Below are 19,056 nucleotides of genomic sequence, written 5' to 3'. Positions count from 1 at the left end.
GATTTAGCGAGGCTATGGATATTAAAATTCAAAATTAATTATTAATAGTACTTTATAAGTCGTTATATTTTTATATCTTATATTATGTAAATTGTGATCATTATTTAGTTTGTTTTTAATTGTACTTTTTTGTAATTGTATTGTAACAAAACAATTAATTTTCTGAAGGTGCTTCTATATTTTAATTCTTTGGCTTTTTATTTTATCGTATCATTAGATTTTACATAGAAAATGTCATGAAGCCACTTATGAGGAAGTTAATCTGTCAAAATATGCATTATGTTTGTCATTATATTTAATTCATTTAATCGCATCCACTTTTTTATATCACACTGAATGTTGAAGTAATTCATATCGCCTATGTCGGCCACTGTCCGAAACTGGCGGCGCCAATTTATTACACCAATTTATTGCTTTGTCACGACGTTTAATTAAAAGTGCAAATGGTTGGTATCATCAAGGCTCATCAGGTCGGTTTAGTTCGTCGCACTTTTGTATGCCGGAATCCATTTTTGTCCGAGAACTTTTTGCAGTGGTTACAATTGTCGCGGTCACTCTTTTCCGTAATTAATTAATGAATTTCGAATGCTCGCGCGCATGAATCAGACGGGAGGACAAAAACTTTTCCACCTAATTGGCTTTAATTCGATTCGCGAATTTTTTGTTGCCCGAACGGAGTCAGTCGCCGTTCGTTCTGTTCTCGCTCTATTTCGCTAAAATCGGAATACGCAAAGCGGAAATTACCGAAAGAGCGATTAATTTGTCTGAGCCGGAAAAAAAAGGAACACGGAGAACTGCAAAAGGCAAATGTAGATAAATTCCCGATGGAAAAAGGAGCAATCACACACGATTTCTTTCTGTCCGTTACTGTTTTTTTTGGCCCGAACAGCTTATCGTCGATCGCAAATCGCACGCGTTTGCATTTTAACTGCTTCGCAAGTCGATAGTACTAACCGTTCTCAAATAAACGTGGAATTTCGTTTTTCCTCTCGCCTAAACTAATGTAATGATATGCATTCGAGGAAACTGACATTTTTATACTCAAAGTTAAAATTATAATTTATCTATTCTTATCTTCAATTTTTCCAACAATTTGGTAAAAAACAAAGTTGTTTACACAAAGTTGTTTACGCAAATGTACAGCTAATTGGTGCGGAAATACAATTGAGATGTTATTTACCCGCGTGATTATCCGATTTAAATATCTCTCGAGAAACCTGCATCTGCATTTTACGAAGAGTGATAGAAAAAAAATGCAAATGGCGAGAAGACAAATATTTGTTGTGAATCTTCCGAGTGAAGACGACTTATTAACTTCTCAACTTTCCTTGTGGTCGCGTTCTTTTTTTCTCTCTCCTTGCCCAAGTTTTCTTGCAGCAAAGAAGAAGCCGCACGAATCCTAAAGGAATTACTACCTTTGCCTTTGCTGTCGGCGATAACCATGTTAATGCAATTTCTTGATGGTTTACGGAAACGGCCCATATCCTCTCACTTCTAGCGTGCCAAGTCGGCAGTCTTGCGTGTTCGTGCCTCCCTTATCGCACTTTTTTCTACTTGCTCTTTTCGACAATCTCCTTCGTCGTACTTTTTTTTCTTTGTCCCTACGAGTTAGATCTCGAACACTTTTGTTCCTCGTTCATTAAGTTTTTTATTCCGCCCGAAATAAATCGATGATGTCTTATTGATTCTTTTTAGGGCAAGGAGAAAAATTTAATAAGTTAATTAAAAGTTAATTAAAGCATTTTTGGAAAACTTGCGCATGTATTTCGAGTTACATATTAATAATGATTTGTATCTGTTAACAGTATACGCTAAATGTATACGAAGCCACTCTAAGGAAACAAATCAAGTTTCTAGTTTCTATTGCTTACACGCTCGAATGATACGCCGACTCATCTCGGCTGGCTTCCCCCTCGCTGTTTCAAGGCACGCTGCATCGCGATTCGAGAGCGCATAACGCCTTGTTTCAAGCGCGGTCTGGATCTCTTTAGTCTCGACCAAACTTTGCCGATAGAAACTCATGTTAACCAAGTCTGACCTAAGACTCGCGTTAGATCGGGATTTAAACTAGCAATTCAACTTGTGTTGTTGATGAAACTGGGAGCTTGGTGTAAAATACAGAATCGCGACACACATGCAAGTTTCTCTCTATCTCTTCCCCTCTTTCCTGCGAAACAATAAATGAGTAATTGAAATAATCTCTTGATGCAACAAATTGCAACTTTGTACTTTGGAGAGAGATGTATCGAAACGGATTGGCCAGTGCTCCAATTATACTGCAATTAGAGCGTTGACAATCTTTTTAGGACTCTTCAACGTTCGTGGGATTTTTCGTCGTAAATGCTGCGATTTATATTCTTTAGTTGTTCCTGTTAGGAGAAGAGACTTTAATTGGACGAAACCGGTCGCTTGGAGATAACTAACGCGCGAATGTAACGAACGGTAGCTTTCGTCGGTTGGTTACGGATTTTGATGTATCCAGTTATCGGGAGCGTGCTTGAATTGTAGAAATCGTTAACGAGATGGCGCGGTGCTTTTCGATTTTCGCCATGCGTAGTTGAACGAGGCATTACGGAGCAAATTGACGTCAGCGTTTGTTTTAAATACACAAACGCATCTGCGTGCAGACGAATGCAGACAATGTAATATACCTCGCACATTTACACGGAAACGTTTACGTTTATCCGTTAATTTTAATTATTTTAAGAGTGTAATTATTTTAACAATTACTGTAATAATTGACTTTTTTGTCAAATTTTAACAATTATTGTAACAATTGTTAAAATGATGTGTTACAAAAAACAAAAAAAATAAAAAATTTGATAAAGATATTCAACATTGTCAGCAAATTGAGAGAAACGTATAAACTAAGTAAATACATTACTATCTTGAAACTGTAAAAATAACGGTAAATCGCTTGAAGAACGACGGGATGTTCTCAGTAAATCGAGTTCTCAAAGTCTCCTAAGAGTAATTTGATGCATCGTAGCCGAGTGGATTAAGTATCGGAATGGCGATCGGCAGCTTTCTTCTGCTCCTCTTTGTCTTTCTCTTCGCGGAACACGATTCAACGAACTCGAAGAGTAATAGATAGTTTTAGTTCGGTATAAACTTTCACCCCGGATAAGATGTCCAGGGCTTTGCGATAAGACCTGCTTCGCGGTTGTCCTTAATACCCCGGAGAGGTATTAATTCTTCAATTATCGGGATAGAATGGGGGTGTAATAAACTCTCTATATTCAGTTTATCAATGTAGATTATAACATTTTGGCACGAGAATTATTTCTTGCCGAAATACTTTTACAGCTTTGCTAAATTACTTGTTAAATCGATAAGTAATTATGATATACGATACGATGAATAAACTTATATTTTACACACACAGCGTGTTAATTAATAATAACGATTATAGAATAAAAACCAATTAATTAATTGTATATTATCAATAAAATTATATTTCAAAATTATTAATTAACTATTGTTGGTAATAAATTTATTAATTAATTGCGAGTGAAGCGACGTGTAATAAGTTATCAAGTGCCACGGTCAGTAGTTCGAGTCAAGGCTTTTGCGCGCGGACCATGTGTTACGCGAGACGTTAAGGAGTGAAAGCGCACGTGCAGTGCGACGGACACGTGCAGCTTGCACAGCATGTAGTCGACTTTTAATTTCGGTGACAAAACCAAGTGGACCCTGAACGACTGCCTCATTACACGTTTCCCGCTCTGCGTGTTTGATTAATGCCATTTTCACGGCGCGATCGCAATTACGGGTTTTCGTTTTCCTCCCGCCCGCAAATACAAGACCGTCATATACGAACGATATACCGGCCTTCGCTAAGAGGCAAAATTACGAGCGACCTAATTTACCAGTGGAAACGCTTATAAGCCCCGGTCCCTGCAATTTGCCAATCCCTTCGGAGCAGCTAATCCGACTATTTTCACAACTCCTCTCCTTCTCGTTCTTTTCGTCTTCTTTGCCGTCTCCTTCTCGATCGTAAGATTTTATATTTAGTTTTCCGTGCGACTTTTCAACTTACTCGCTGTGTCTCGCATATTAGTTTTTTAGAAGAGTATAACGAGTTTTTTAAAAATTATACAGTAGAGAAATTTGTAATTAAAGCTGAAATTGTCCGCAAGTAATATTTTGCGATGTTGAAACAACAAAAATTTTTTTTTTTTAATCGATTACTTTTATTTTTTTCTTTAACTCTAACTAAACATCAATGAAATAGGTTTTACTTTACAAAATCTTCAAAATAGTGATCTATTTTGCGACAGAGGATACGACAGAGGTTTTTGTGTACTTTTGATGAGAATGCTTTAATGTTTTTTCAATACCTTCGATCTAATCCGAGATTGGGCCAATTAGAATTCTCGTGGAATTGACATGAGCGGTCGTAAAAGTTGAAACATTCTCGCGCGCGCAAAAGTGGAATACGCGGAAACATCGTTCTCAGAGTAAGAAACGCACCGACGTGGCCGGATGATAATTATTTTTATGCTAAGCTGCCAGTGCTCGGCGGAGGCCGAGAATACTTCGTGTAAACGCGCACGTACCAGCGTTAAGTGGATGAGTCAATATTAACTCGCTTTGAAGGCACGGAAGTTTGTGAAAGCATCTTCTAAATTAGAGCTTAGCTATAAAAATGCACGAAGATATAAGAAATTATTCCAAGTTTGTTTTATTTTTCAATTATCTATCTCTGTATATAGTATTAAAAAAATATATATATATGTATATATGGATGTGCCGTAATAAAATTGCTACGGTGTAAAATAAACAAGTAAACACGAGAATATTGCAGTAATAAAAATCAACTGGAGAACATGTAAATAGATAAAATATACTTACCCCACGAGTGTAAATTTACCGTTTTTAACGAGGCGGAGAAGAGCAATGTTGCTGTTTGCAAAAACACATGCAATGAGATTTGTGAATAAAAACAGAACATGTTTTTTTTTTACAGTCCGTATTATAATTTATTACAATTTGTACAGATTACAAATCAGTGTCTATTTTGATGCGTTTTCTGTTAGACATCGTAAAAGGAGCGAATATTGAGCAGAGAACGCCGCTCGTTACTGCGCTAACGTTAGTTATATGTGTATATCGGTTATATTATAATTACCCCTGTATAATCTATATTTGACACTCGATGAACACTCCGATCACTAATAAATATCGCATTTATAGTTAGCCGACACGTGCTTTGTCGGAGAATTCAAATAAAAGAAGAAATATTTAACGAAAGTTTCACACACCTCAGTTCTCCTGTCTCTCTCTTTTTCTTTTTCTCCCTCTTCGTTCTGTTCGCCGTTGAAACATCTGCCACTCTCTCGTATGTCATCCTTTAATCCCGATTACTTGATGAAACCGATCTTTCGGATCGCAAACAGTTTAACGTGTTTTTCGTCTCGTTGCGTTTAACGACAGTTATTAACACCTGTCTCTAATCTCTCGGTATACGCGGATATCGCTCTACAGTTTGTCGTGTAGTTTTTTCAAATTTTATTAAATATATGGGTAATATCGCGATCAACAATTTTACATCAAAAGACAACAGGTTTCTCAAAAGTAAACTGTGCAACACGAGTTCACACGCACGAAAATCCCGCGTCGATCCGTATGCGTTTTTCTCGCCGATCCTCTTTCTCTCTCTCTTTCTCTCTCTCTCCCATTTTTACAGGCTCCTCGAGAATAAAAATGATCATTATTCGACTATCTATTCTATACATAGTAACATACATAACTGGAAGCCCTAGACTACTAGGTTTTACATGGACGATGTAATCGGATCAGACAGTAGCAGCGATATCTTGGTGGTGATGGTACTGGTGGTGCTGGTTGCCAGCGAGCTACCTGCTAACTGCCGTTGGCTCGTTGCTCTTCGGCAGTACATTCGTTATTGAGGGCACCGTCATCGTCAGCGATGTCATCATCAGGAACAGAGTGGCCGCCACGGTAGTCATTATTATCGCTGCGCCGCGATTACCAAGCCAGAGCCAATTCCGTCCGGCGCAACCGTTCGCTCCTGTTCAAACAGAAAAGTTAAGTCGCATGTTAACGAACGATAATTGCGCCGCCGCGCGGAGGAAGGTAATGAAATTTTATGGAACATTGTCGGTGGAGTGGATCACATGACGAAGTGGTGTTCGAAGAGAGCGAGAGATTGCTCCACTTCTGTGACGTAACGGACCACGATGTGCCCGAAAGGATATGCGACAAGTTTAATTATAGTCGGCGGCGCCGCATCGGTAAAAGTCGTCGTAGACGACTCCGAAGTCTCTCTTCTCTTTCTCTTTACTCTTAGAAGGTGGAAAATGTAAATTTGAGAACGAGCCTAAGAAAGTTTTGCGCCGAACTTAAGCATCTTTTGAGAAGTTTCCTTCGCAATTACGACCCTATGTACTACCGACGACTAAGTAATTTGATTCAATGTGAAACGGGCAGACATTAATTCGAGTTGTTGATTTCGTCGGTGCATATTGGAAATACAGTTAAATGTTAAGTGAAATACATGAGGACATAGAAATTTGAGATTGTTTAGATCATACGTCGTAAATATTTTCTTTTTCAAAAATAAAGAAAATTAACATTGACACGTTATTTGTGTAAAAGAATTTGTTCACATAAACATTTCTATTAAAATATGTACGTAAATTGGAGAAAGAAAAAGAAAACTACGTTATTTTATAAATTCCGTTGAAGTTTATGATAAGGCTTGATAATGCTCGGAGTTTATTGTAGGACAAGCATTATGCTTGTCGTCATATATTGCGAAAAAGATGAGATACTTGAGAAAACTTACAATGCAGAATCTTGTAATATATCTCGTAATTTCACGAATGGTTCGCTTGGATAGTAGCATATTACACGCTTTGCTCGTCGCGAGCGTTCTTAAAACGTTAACGTATTTGAACAAAGAGAGTTGAAGTAAGACGAAATTGAATGTAAGAGTCGAAATTGGTTCTCTCTCGGTATCCAGCTTACGGTTGCAAAATTTAGAACGTGATTCCGTTCCAAACCAGAGGCGAACGTATTTAATTCCGCTCTAAACCAATCTCGGAATGGCATTCGTTAATATCGAAAACCGATTTATTCCAGCTTTTCGGTGGTGCGCGCCGACGATATTAAGCGACGCTATAATTCCGAAACACCGGTGTTTTCTCCGCGCCATATGAGAGAAAGAGAGAAAGAGAGAGAGTGCTCTCTGTGAAAAAAGTTGCCGTTATTAACCGCAACGGACGCGGATGGCTCTTTTAGAAAGTCTCGCGTCGGCGGATGTCGGCGGCATGAAATAAAACTTCGGTAAAACGAGGCGAGGTAAAAGAAGGAACGCAGGCGAAGAATCGCATTAAAGGCGACGTCGCGGCTCCGCGATTAAATTTTCAAGGAAGAAGAAGAAGAAGAGTAGCGGGGCCACGGCATTGCACAGAAAGGAGCCCAAGCAAACCAGGAGGGAAAAAGCAAATTACCGGAAGGGCCGTGCCGGTCGCTGTCGGATAACGTCGGCCAGGAAGATGCAAAGAACCACGGCAAAAAGTGCACGATAGTAATTTCCCTAGAACGAGGAAATAATTTGAACGGTTGCGCGCTTGTGAAGTCTGAGAAGGGAGGGAGGGAACGAAAGCGCGAACTGTGGTTACGGTCGTTTGCAATTTTGCCCTTCTATTCTCATAATTCAGCAATACTGGCCCCACTATCTACAATTTTCAAACGAGATTAACAAGTTTCCTATGTTGCGCCTTAATCGGCTTTACGCATCACTTAAAGTCGACTTTGGAGCGCGGACTTTGCTAATCAATTTACAGATAACCGATGCGACGGTAAAGAATTACTCGAATTATAATGGAAATGAGAGAGATTTTTTATAGGATTTAAGTCACCCCGACTAGGATTTTGAAGATAATCTCGCAATTTCAAGTTTTCACGCTTGACCTGCCACGGATCCAATTAAACGAAAATGATTGCGCGATATAAACACGCATTGTCTGACATGCAAGCTTTTGTCGACAATTTTAATTTTCTATTTTTGATGGAACGCTTTAACCACACGATCGAGATAATAGAAAACGCATCGTGTAACGCTACTGTAAACAAAAATAATTTACTATTCGATGTACTCTTTCATTGAAATTTGATTATTTTGTTGATCACACGCGATATATCGCAACAACACGATCAAAATAACAATTCTTTCCACACGTACATTTTTGCTGATGCGAAGACAGTAACAATCATTAATTATTACAGAACATTCGTCTTTGTCCCGTCGGCCTAACGTGATAAATCTACCGACAGTAGTCGGCTACGTAGGTATATATTTTCACGCTCATGTCTCATCGGATTAATAATAAACCGTCGGAGGCAGTGCCACTTCTGGTTATAAGGAAGCAAAAAGTGGCACTTGTGACAGATTAATACGTTCTTTTGAATAACAGAAAGTCGATTCGATCGTATGTTACATTATTTGACATATAACGGCGTATTCGTTTAAGTAGCGAAAACTCTAAAATATAAAATTCAATCTCTGCAAATTTAAATTTTCTCTATCACGTGCGTAGTCGATTTAAATTATCGCTTTAATACAACTTACCAGTTTTCAATGTCATTTCGAAGAAATTTTCTCCGAGCTTGTCCCTTTTATAGCCCTCGACGACGTGTCGGCAACAAGCTGGAGGTTTGCCAAAGTCGGAAACAACATACTATTTGTTATATATTTCGTTATTACGTTGCGAACAAGAGAACGGCTTTTATATAAGATCTTACTCGATCTCAGCGGTTTTTTCGTGATTCTGCAAGCGACATCGCAATCTGCAATGTCACTTTTTTAATTATTTCATATCTTCACTATTACGGCGTTTATTATTATAAACACATATATTTTACTTCTTACTTAGAGCCAATTTTAATTTCATTGCCATTTATTTTTCAACAAAACTAGTCACTAGTTTGATCGGGAAAGTTTTCCACGTTAGGGAAAAGTCTGATTTCAATCCGCGTTCGTAAATGCTCGAGCTTTACTACTGACGTTTTACGGTTCCGTCGTCGTACGTGCAACGCGACTCGTAATTTTCTTATGCTTTTCCTGCTCTCCGCGAATCTTCAGCTCCGATCGACGAAATGTTAATAAGTTGAAAAACACATAGAATATAAAAAATATCTCGAAGTGAAAAAAATAAGTAGTAGATTTTAAATTACAAAATTATCTTCGACATCCAGCTAATTTAAAAAATCTTTCTCATTTCAAATTATAATTCAAATAAGTTTTTCAACAGTGAGTCGATTTTGCAGTTAATTTTTACGTCAGTGTAACATCTACGTGAAAGAGAAATTATTGCGCAGTATAAGGTGAAGAAAGAACAGTTTCTCGTTTTGTAAAAAAAGGAATATAACAAGAAGAAGAAGAAAGATTCCGCACAGCTGTTTCCACAAAACGCACTTGGGGTCTTTCTTATTTAACTTTCCTCTTTTCTCATGAGGATGGTTTCCATGACATGTCACACAACTTTTGTTTGTGATATTAAAACAGGTTAACGTTATTTCAAAGCGTAACCAGCTGTATTCCCAGGATCTTCCATCAATTTCGTAGCCTTCCGTGAAATCATCAATTTTTACGAATGTATACCCGAGAGAACCGTAAGTTTTCTCCGCGTATCCAAAGAGAGAGAAAGAGAGCAAACGCATATTACTTTTCCACGTTTCAAAGTACAAGACAACGTCATCGCAACGTCCACGTCTGCAGATAGGGTTTTTACGAGTCCGGCAGGAGCAATAGCCTCACACGTCACGAGGCGAATAAAATATTGATCTTCGACTAACAATAAGTGGATGGAAAAGAACGGCATGCATTTGTGTTTTCTCGGAATAATTAGAATTGTGAAGCAGAAAAGAAAGTTAGAAGCGCATTAATTATAAGAATAATTATATTTTACATCACGCTCGGGAAATTATCTCATTTGCGATGTTGGATATGGGAAATAATTTCTGCCTCTCTCTCTCTCTCTCTCTCTCTCTCCGTTTGACATATATACGCGTACATATCAATGTATAAACGCGCATAAATACAAAACGATTATAAGGTTATACATGTACATTATATATATACACGTGAGGAAACGAGAGTTGTTTTGTCGACGTGCACGTTCGATAAACCATTCTTGCTCATCGGTTCAACTCAGGAATAATGCTTGCTCGTTTGAAAAATTACTTTGTTAACGACACGTCCGCTCTCGTCGCGCGTCAATCGAGCTTCGAAGCACTTCATTCGATGGGGCCACCTTCGTTACGGTTCACTTAGCTCGTGGTAAATTGCACCTGTGTGTGCTTAACCCGTTACCCAATTAAACCGCAAACCATTGCCCCATTTAACTATTACCGCGTTATAATAGCGAATTAGGCAGTCTACAAGATTGCAATACTTACAATATGATGAACGCTTCAGTAGAGATCGGCAAATTTACTTGTTCAATTATTCCGTAATCTTAATAAAGCTTTTGTAATTTTGTAATCTATTTCAAAATCTACTGAAAAATGTCGACAACTTGATATGCGTGTGTTTAGAATTCTATTTAAAAAATTACTCTCACAAATTTCAAAAAGAAAACAATAAGCAATTAGTTTTGTTGCGGATAATTGCTCGCGTCCTACACAAATTACAGTTAATTCATTAATTGTCGTGACAGTCATAAACAAGTTAAAGAAATATATCGCTCGACGTCACTGTTGGCAGCTCAGAGGAAATCAATTGCTCGATCCTTGACCCGTGATGTTATGAGGTGAAACGTCGGTCGAAAAGTAAAAAGCACTAGTTGTGCAAGCGAATTATATATATTGCTTTTGTACCCGCCCAACTATTGCTTCCGATGCGTCATTGTGTGAATTATATATTTATCGACGCATGTTGCACGCTATGTCACATGACGACGCGGTGGCAAAAGTCACAAGCGAAATTTGTCATCGTCGTCGTCGTCGTCAGCGTGTCTTCTCCGTTGATTTCGCCTCGCGGTGACGTCCAGCACGTGTAGAATTGCTGTTTGGCGGATGGCCAATTATTTGTCGGGTCGCATCGAGTCGGAAACGTCGACTCTCAGGAGCTTGAAATTTCCCCGCAAACGCTGTTAGCGCCGTTTCGTCCTCCGCTCAAAGGAGAGAGGGATGATGGTTTAAAGGGAGGATGCGGTGCTGGACACCGCTGCGCCGTGTCCCTCTGTCATAACGCATTCGACGCCACGTATAACAGATTACAACGTTATACGTCGCTGAATCGACTAGATAAACACGTTGAATCAAAGCGCAAGAGACAAGGAAAAGGGGTTGCAACGTGAAACGTTACAAGGGCGAAACGATCGAGAGGTGGCGCGCGCGGCTCGTATACTCTATCAACGTCACTCTCGTCGATGGTTCTCTTCATATAACAATTTCGATAGCGGTCGAGCGCAATTGCTTTTTTTTTTTAACAAAAATTTTTTTCGAAATGTTTGTATTTGGCTGCTGAATAAAACGAGATGTGGTTGCATATTTTTTTCATTATTAATTTCCATAACAATCACGCGCGATCAAATATTAATTACTTGCTCCCGAATCAAATGAATTTTTCCGCAGTGTGGATATGAACTAAACTTATATATGTATTTTTGTGCATAGGTTTGCGAAAATTGCATCCATTTTAACAATCAAAATAGATACGTATCATAAATTATATATGTATTTTTAAAATTTTATGTCCTATAAAAACAAATTAAAACTGTAATAATTGCAGAAGATATTTACAAAATGAATTGTGATGAAATGATTTTCACAAAATGAAAAAATAATGAAAGAGAGCAAATGAAGTACTTCGTCACGAATATGTATGATCTAGTTACTGTTCACAACATGCGTCTGTCGTAAAGGACGATCGTGCCATCAGATAAAGTGGGATATATGCATCGTAGTCGCAACAAACTTGCTACTCGATTTTGGGGACCGTATCTACCGTTTCCTGTTTCGAAATTTGATTTCCATTTCTGATAACTCATTTCCACGTTCAATCAAATTGCCAATTCGCGAGATACTTGAAATCGTTTCATTCTGATTGTCAGGACATGCAGCTTTCATTCTCACGCGGTTTATATATCGAGTTCTCGTTTATGGTTGACATACTTTTTCTTTGAAATAATTTATTGCGATGTAGTAGAGTGTTTACACGTGCGTGTTATCACAGATTGTTTTCAATATACGCGAATGTAGCACGAAGATGTACCAATATTAAAATACTGAAGCACTTTGTGAGAAAGAAGAAGAGTGTGGAAATTAAATTTTTGTTCGAGAAAAGAATATCGACTTTAAATTGCTCAAAGAATTTGTCAATGAAAGAAAAGGTGGTTCGAAAAATTAGGACGTTCCGTATTATATGAATACCATACGCTACCGTCGCCTCTAGTTTCGTCGCAATTTGTAGACGAATAGAATTAGACCACCGCGAATTTGCACCTGAACCGATAATAGAGCAAGACAAAGGATCTCCGAAGCGCCGCATGAGTGCCGCGAACTGGCTATTATTTGCATGCAAATGAAACGTTTATGTGAGGAGAAAAAATCCCGCTGATTGAAACACAGCAAGAAACCGATACCGATGACTAATTCTCGTATCGAAGGAGACAAATTCGAAATGCCATTCCCGAGCGCGAGCATTCCGTTCCAGAATCGAGGAAAAAAATAATTGCCTTTTTTATGCAAAGAAAAGAAGAGAGTACGACTAATGTGTTACGAAGAGCAACTGCGAAATTTGCCATTAATATGATAATTCATGTTTTTCCGGCAAGCTCGACATTACTACGGTGTTATTTATACTCCATATAAATAATCATGAATTGAGATGCATATTAACACACACAGTACACATAATTGATAAGCGTTAATGGATTCATCGCTAATATGATTACCGTTTGTAATTAAGTATGCAGTATTTATTGATCAATATTGGCACGGCTATTATATGTAATTCATACGTACATAGACGTACTATGTTCTGCCCCCAACATTCCGCTAAGGGTTAATTTGCAGAAGAAATTAGACGTAATTAGAGAAAAAGTTCCATTTTCATCTCCTGATAATGGAAATACATCTGAAATAATGCGTGATGAGAGCGACGAGATATTAAGGCAACTTTTCACACAAAATTAAAAGTTCTTTATTACATCGTTATATATAACAAAGATTTATATCAGAGTTATATATTAATCTATGTTTTTTTTCGTATAAATTTATCATATTTATCCATATCATTTTTTAATATAATTTATCATGCGCGAGATATCCATTTTGAGATATCTTTTCTGTTACAAATAAATGTCTAAGAGAACGTGCGTACAGAGATTTGGAATAACGAGCATGAAGAGGTTTCATCCTGTTTGTTTTCTTGCGCTTTCGTGCGACTTAACAAATTGAGCAACTACAAAATTCATCGAAGTTTCTTGCATTATAGCGTATATTTCGATATAATGACGTAAAAAGATACACGTTTTCATATTCTTCTCTACAACAGTTGTACGATTTTTTATCTCGCAACAATAAATCGAAGTTCAATTTTCGTACAAGATGTACAACATTATCAGGTATACGATTGTCATTATCATTCGTACAAATAAAAAAGCAACATTGTAAGTATCTCGCATATTTTCTAACGCAATATTTTGCAGAAAAAAAAGCGTAACGCTTACGTATTTTCGGAACTTTTCGAACAAGTATTACTGCACGCAAGGCGCGTATACGTAACGATATTGAAATAAGAAAAACCGTCTCATGAATGTCCAAGAAGCCAAATCCGGTTCGGGATGGAGCTTACGTCTCCAACTTACTAATCGAAGCGAATTTCTTCACGGAAAGACGACTCTCCCCGCGCGCGCGCGCGCTCTTCCTAACCCTCCTGTAATGCTTTTCCTTCCTCTGGCGGCCAACTTTCGCTTCGCACTCTTCTGCTACTTCTCCGTGGCCCTTTCCTCACTTTGCAGACTTCGACATTCGCGCGCACGCCCGGGTGCTTACTATTCCGAGATACCTTCGAGAGCGCGAACTCGCCTCGCATCGATAATGCGAAACGTATATCCTGCCAATGGGGGATGGAGCCGGTCCGATTTCTTTCAGGAAAAGGACGAGAGCGACGACGACAAAAAAAAAACGAAAGAAAAGAAAGGCGCGGGCTGTCTTCTTACCGGAGACGTATCGAGCTGCGATTCCTTTCCAATTCTGAGGATAGGGCGAATCTAAAGGGCGCCGGCAGGCGGAGATGAATATTAACGACCGCCTGCCGGCGGCGCTTCGCTTTCTGGGAAATGATTGAACATAGATACAGTGGAATTTCTAATCTGCTCGCTTATTTATATCGTTCGTCCGCGACGTTACCGCACAGTAGAAATGTAGAATATTGAACTCCCGTGGTTACGCTATCCTTTCTGATTGCGCAATCAAGGATTTTATTTGATTCCTTTCTCTCTCTTGTAACGAAACCAGAATTTCAAAATATTAAATAAAGTGTGAAAATTGCAATAAATTAAATAAACATTTCAGTACTGTTTACGTGACACGAGAAAGGTTTTTGTTAACATGACAAATATTTTCGTCGCCTTATTAATTCGACCTTTGTGAAAAACAGAATCTGATACTAATGAAAGTTTTATTCATTCTTGCGTGTATGGTCGCGCGCGCGCATCGTATGCCTATTATCAACGTGGATCTTGCTTGACTGAATATGGATGCGATGGAATTTCTAATCTTCCGACCTCACCGTATTGTCATACCGTACACATTATTATAGGTATCGATCGTAGAGGATAGACCGCTTGATTTTCAGGTTGAGCAGACGGTCGATCTCAATGCGGATTATAGACTGCCACACCAATTCCATTACCTGGCTGCGCAGCCGACCATGCAAATTTTCCTGAGCCGGCAGTGCAACCGGATATGCAAATTCATCGGGAGTAAAAAAAAAAAAGAAGCCGCGGATATGTGCGACTGCTCGACTCGAAACTCACTACGATTTATGAATTATGATCGTTCCAGGTATAGTTCTCTTTTATTTGACTAGTCAAAACTGTGCAAATCTTCCTCTATATTTTTTTAAATTATTTAATCAATATATTTCTCGTTTATTCGATTGATAAAACTTTGCATCTGTTTATAAGTTCTCGCTCTATAAAATTTTCAACATATTCTTTCAATTTATTAATGTGTTTATATAATAATTACAACAATTTCGTATTTCTCTCTCCTCTAGCACGTGTATATCTTGTAGTTACTATGTAAAAATAATTCAAAAAGATACATTTTGTCGCGCACAAAATTTCCGTTATATTTGCTCGTATCTTCACAGTCGAATAGTGTCAACGCAGCAACTTTGAATTCGCGAATTCACTCGAGCTAGACTAAAGCTGATACATTTGCGTCGTGTGCCAAAACTACTCTCTCGATATTTTAAAAATAGAAATTCGTTTTTCTAAGTTTTTACATGGATATATGCGTATATATATTCATATATAAAACGAACTGATATATCTCAGAATATAAAATATCTATATTATCTATAAATATTCCGCACATATTCTACATATACGAACACACAAACACGTCTATATGCGACGGAACTCTCGCGACACGTTAATAAAACCGGAACGTTAATTGCTGAATTCCTCATTGATTAATAGTGCCAGTGGTTTCGAGAGGGGCAAGACCTAAGTGAGCCGACAATTTCAGAGAGAAGTAGAAGCTCGTTTCTCTCTCTTACTCCTTCTCACGACGTGGATCTTTATTCCGCGGAAATAATCGTGAGTCATAATCGGTTACTTTTATTTTGTTTTTATTTAATATTCTACGCGCAAAATAAAGAATATTAACGCGCGATATTTCACTCGCGTCCGAGAGTTTTAATTAATATCGGTACACAGACACATACACACATTTCTTTCTCTCTTTGAATATATTTTACGTAAAAACGATTCTCTTCGCGAAAGGAGTCTCGTCTCTGTTGTGCGAATAAATAGGCGTCGACAGGCTTGATCGATATCGGCCAACAAGCGATTTCAATTACATTTTGTTACCTCTTGTAATGAGGCACAGTTTAATCATCGTTAAATTACGCGAACGAGGGACGTATATACTGCTTGTATGCGTGTTTGTGTAAATTGCTGTTACCGACATTGTGATAAATGCGTACGCCACTCGCGCGCTGATACGATGGCACTCTTGCTATTAACGATCTTTATGGTGTCAATCAAATAACTTGGTAACTCTCGGCCTTGTCCTTCTTTCTCTTCGTTCCCTTCCCTTCTTCCCATCATTGATTAATGGTTTCGCGGCGAGGGATCCTCAGGAAGTTTTGCGGCTTTGTGCGCACGCGGAGAGGAAATATGGTCTGTACAACACCGCGCGCGCGCGCGCGCGTGTATCCCCGGTATAATCCCCTATTTATAAACCGCTCGGCAATTTAAAAATCTTTAGAAAAATAGCGCGGCTCTTTATCAGCCTTAAGTAAATCTCTACCGGAAGATATAGACGTAGGAAGAAAGAGCACGCACCACCAACAACTCCTACAACAACTTCTTAACGCTGTCACGATACAATACTTTCACGGAGATGCTCCCCCTAAGCGTGATTGATAATCACGACGCGCACCATACTTTGCATAATACAATTAGGTGGTAATTGAAAGGCAGCGCGATAATGGCTCGAAACAGTTTGACGCAAATTGAATATTCGACGTAAAACTTCAACGTGCTACTCGATTTTATTAATTGCTTTACATATCAAGTCGTAAACGTCATCGATGCAGCAATAAAAGAGATAATTTTTATGAGTCGTGCTTCCACTCTCTCACAAAAGGGAGCGAATTTTCTTTCTGCGACCGCACGTGTGCAAACGGCCGGGGAGAGTTGAAAGTGAGCTACGCATTAAAGCGATTCGATCGATAAGACGAATGTGATATCATTTTCTGTAACTGGATAACGGCGCTATGCTTTTTCAGCTGGAAACAATCATGGGAGTCCTTCGGCTTCTTGGCTGATACTTGCAAGGAGGAGCACATAACTGTCGCCGCACGGCGTGATTCACGTGAAAGATTGCACGCGGCGCGATACATTCATACGGTCGCGCGGCCATAAATGTTATTGTCGCTGTTAGCCTTATTACACTCGCTTCTAGAAATGCTCCTTCCGCTATGTGCTTGCGTTATCACGCGAAACTACATGCGAGCGTCGAAATCAAACATTTATTTTGAATTACGACAAGGAAGAGCAAGACTGTGTATCGTAATTTCAGAAAATGATTATCAACACTGAATTTATAATTCTGTGAACTCGTATTTTTTTGGGGGTAACAACGATCGTTTGGATGTTTACTGGTTTAACAAAAATTAACAATCTTACAAAAATATCTTTAATACTTTATAAAACTTGAAAGAGAAGAAATGCTCGATCGACTTTGTGCTTTGTTAAATTTGCTGCTCGATTTTGCTCGACGTTTGCCGTTTTACGTTGTACTCATGCATAGAAAGAGCATTTATGTTCGATATAGTGCCATCCCATTTAGCTTGATCAACAAAGTCCGTTCGGTTCAATACGGCAAGCAGTCGCAATAGATGTATCGAACTAATGTTCGTTCCACTTTTGCCGTTTTCCACTTGTCGGAGATAGTTTGATTTAGTTCTGTATCTAGCGATGCGCCACATTGATTCGACACGCGACGACGCATCGATATATGACTTAGAAAATGTTCCCGTCGCTGTCTTTCTTTGTTTACCGTTACTCTTCATTTCTTTTGTGAAACATTAATTGTCATTACAATAAGCACGCACATGCGTGCAAAGCCGATCTTGTTACAAGTTAGTTGCAAGTTCGACGATTGCTATTTATTCAATCGCGCGATTGTGAATATTTCGAAAGTTTTACAAAAAGATACACGGAATAAAAAAATTGTGCACGCGATGTTTAATATCTAGAACTTTCAAACATGTCTCGATAAAAAGTAAAAATGATACTTTATTATTATTGAGGATGCAAGTTGACAAAATGTGCATCAGTATTTTGAAGAGACAGCAGAATTATTTTCTATATAAATAGGACAAGTTTTATATCTCTGGACAGACTAAAGTGATGCTCAAAAACAACACAAAAAAAAGGCAAAGTATCGAGAGGTACTTACGGATATCGTACGGTGGTGATTCGCCGGTGATCGATGCGATACGCGGCACGTCCTCGGTGATTTCGATGTCCGCCGATTTCCGATAAACATCTGATATGAAAGCTGTGCAACGTAAGTGCAGACGCCCTTTGCGAAACATATCGTCTGTCGCGCGAAATTCTATGAACGACGTTGTGGACTGTGTGTCGTCGTCGTGAGAATTTTTGTAGTCCCAAATTTTGTATCGATAATCGTTCTTGATCTAAAACAAACGTCGCATTTAAATTAATGCTACATGACGCATAAATTAACAGAATATTTATTTAATTTGACAACGTTTAATATTAGCTTTCCGACTCTGGTTTTACTGTCTATGAATATTAAAATATTTTCAATGTATTTAAAGATTTTTTCTTATTGTTTCATTCTCGTAAACACAATGTATTGTACAAAACAATACAGACTTGAGCCACTCTTTTATCATAAATACAGTTCGTGTAAATTCTCTTGTGAGTAACACACTTTGTGTAAAGGGTGTGTCGTTATACATAATTCCGCCGAAGTGCGAGCTAAGTCTAATCTCGAATAATTAGTTAGAGTGTAGTGCTTGCGAGGAAAACCTTTTCTCGTTATATTCTGTATAGGATTGCGCGCGCGAAGAGAGTATCGAAATATCTTCTCCCAACGTTTACCATATTCCACAAAGGGAATTATTATCGCCGCTACGTAAACATATTACGCGGTCACGCTCTTAATACAGATAAAGCTTCTCTTTTGTTTTATTCATCTAACGTGAACTCTTTGTCTTTATACGAGTACAAGGTAATAAAAAAAAAAAAAAAAAAAAAAAAAAAAAAAAAAAAAAAGAGGCAGGAAATGAAAGAAGGGGATTAGTGAGAC

At 38.4% G+C, this 19,056-nt stretch overlaps 1 protein-coding gene across 1 annotated transcript in view; it reads right to left on the bottom strand.

Annotated features, from left to right (window-relative positions):
- Nucleotides 1–4,977: 4,977 nt before the first annotated feature.
- LOC109864024 overlaps nucleotides 4,978–19,056 on the bottom strand; it is an 80,172-nt gene continuing 66,093 nt past the window's right edge. Inside the window, exons 5-7 of the mRNA XM_020444819.1 lie at nucleotides 18,178–18,418; nucleotides 5,863–6,034; nucleotides 4,978–5,693 (exon numbers count right to left, since the gene is read on the bottom strand). Coding sequence (XP_020300408.1) covers nucleotides 5,684–5,693; nucleotides 5,863–6,034; nucleotides 18,178–18,418 — 423 coding nt within the window. The 3' untranslated portion in view covers nucleotides 4,978–5,683. The remainder of the gene's footprint in view (nucleotides 5,694–5,862; nucleotides 6,035–18,177; nucleotides 18,419–19,056) is intronic.

Source organism: Pseudomyrmex gracilis, unplaced genomic scaffold, assembly GCF_002006095.1.
Source record: "Pseudomyrmex gracilis isolate BER0280 unplaced genomic scaffold, ASM200609v1 scaffold_16, whole genome shotgun sequence".
NCBI classification, from domain to species: Eukaryota; Metazoa; Arthropoda; class Insecta; order Hymenoptera; family Formicidae; genus Pseudomyrmex; species Pseudomyrmex gracilis.
The sequence above is the reverse complement of the archived record's forward strand: the minus strand, read 5'-3'. Positions and strand labels throughout refer to the sequence as shown.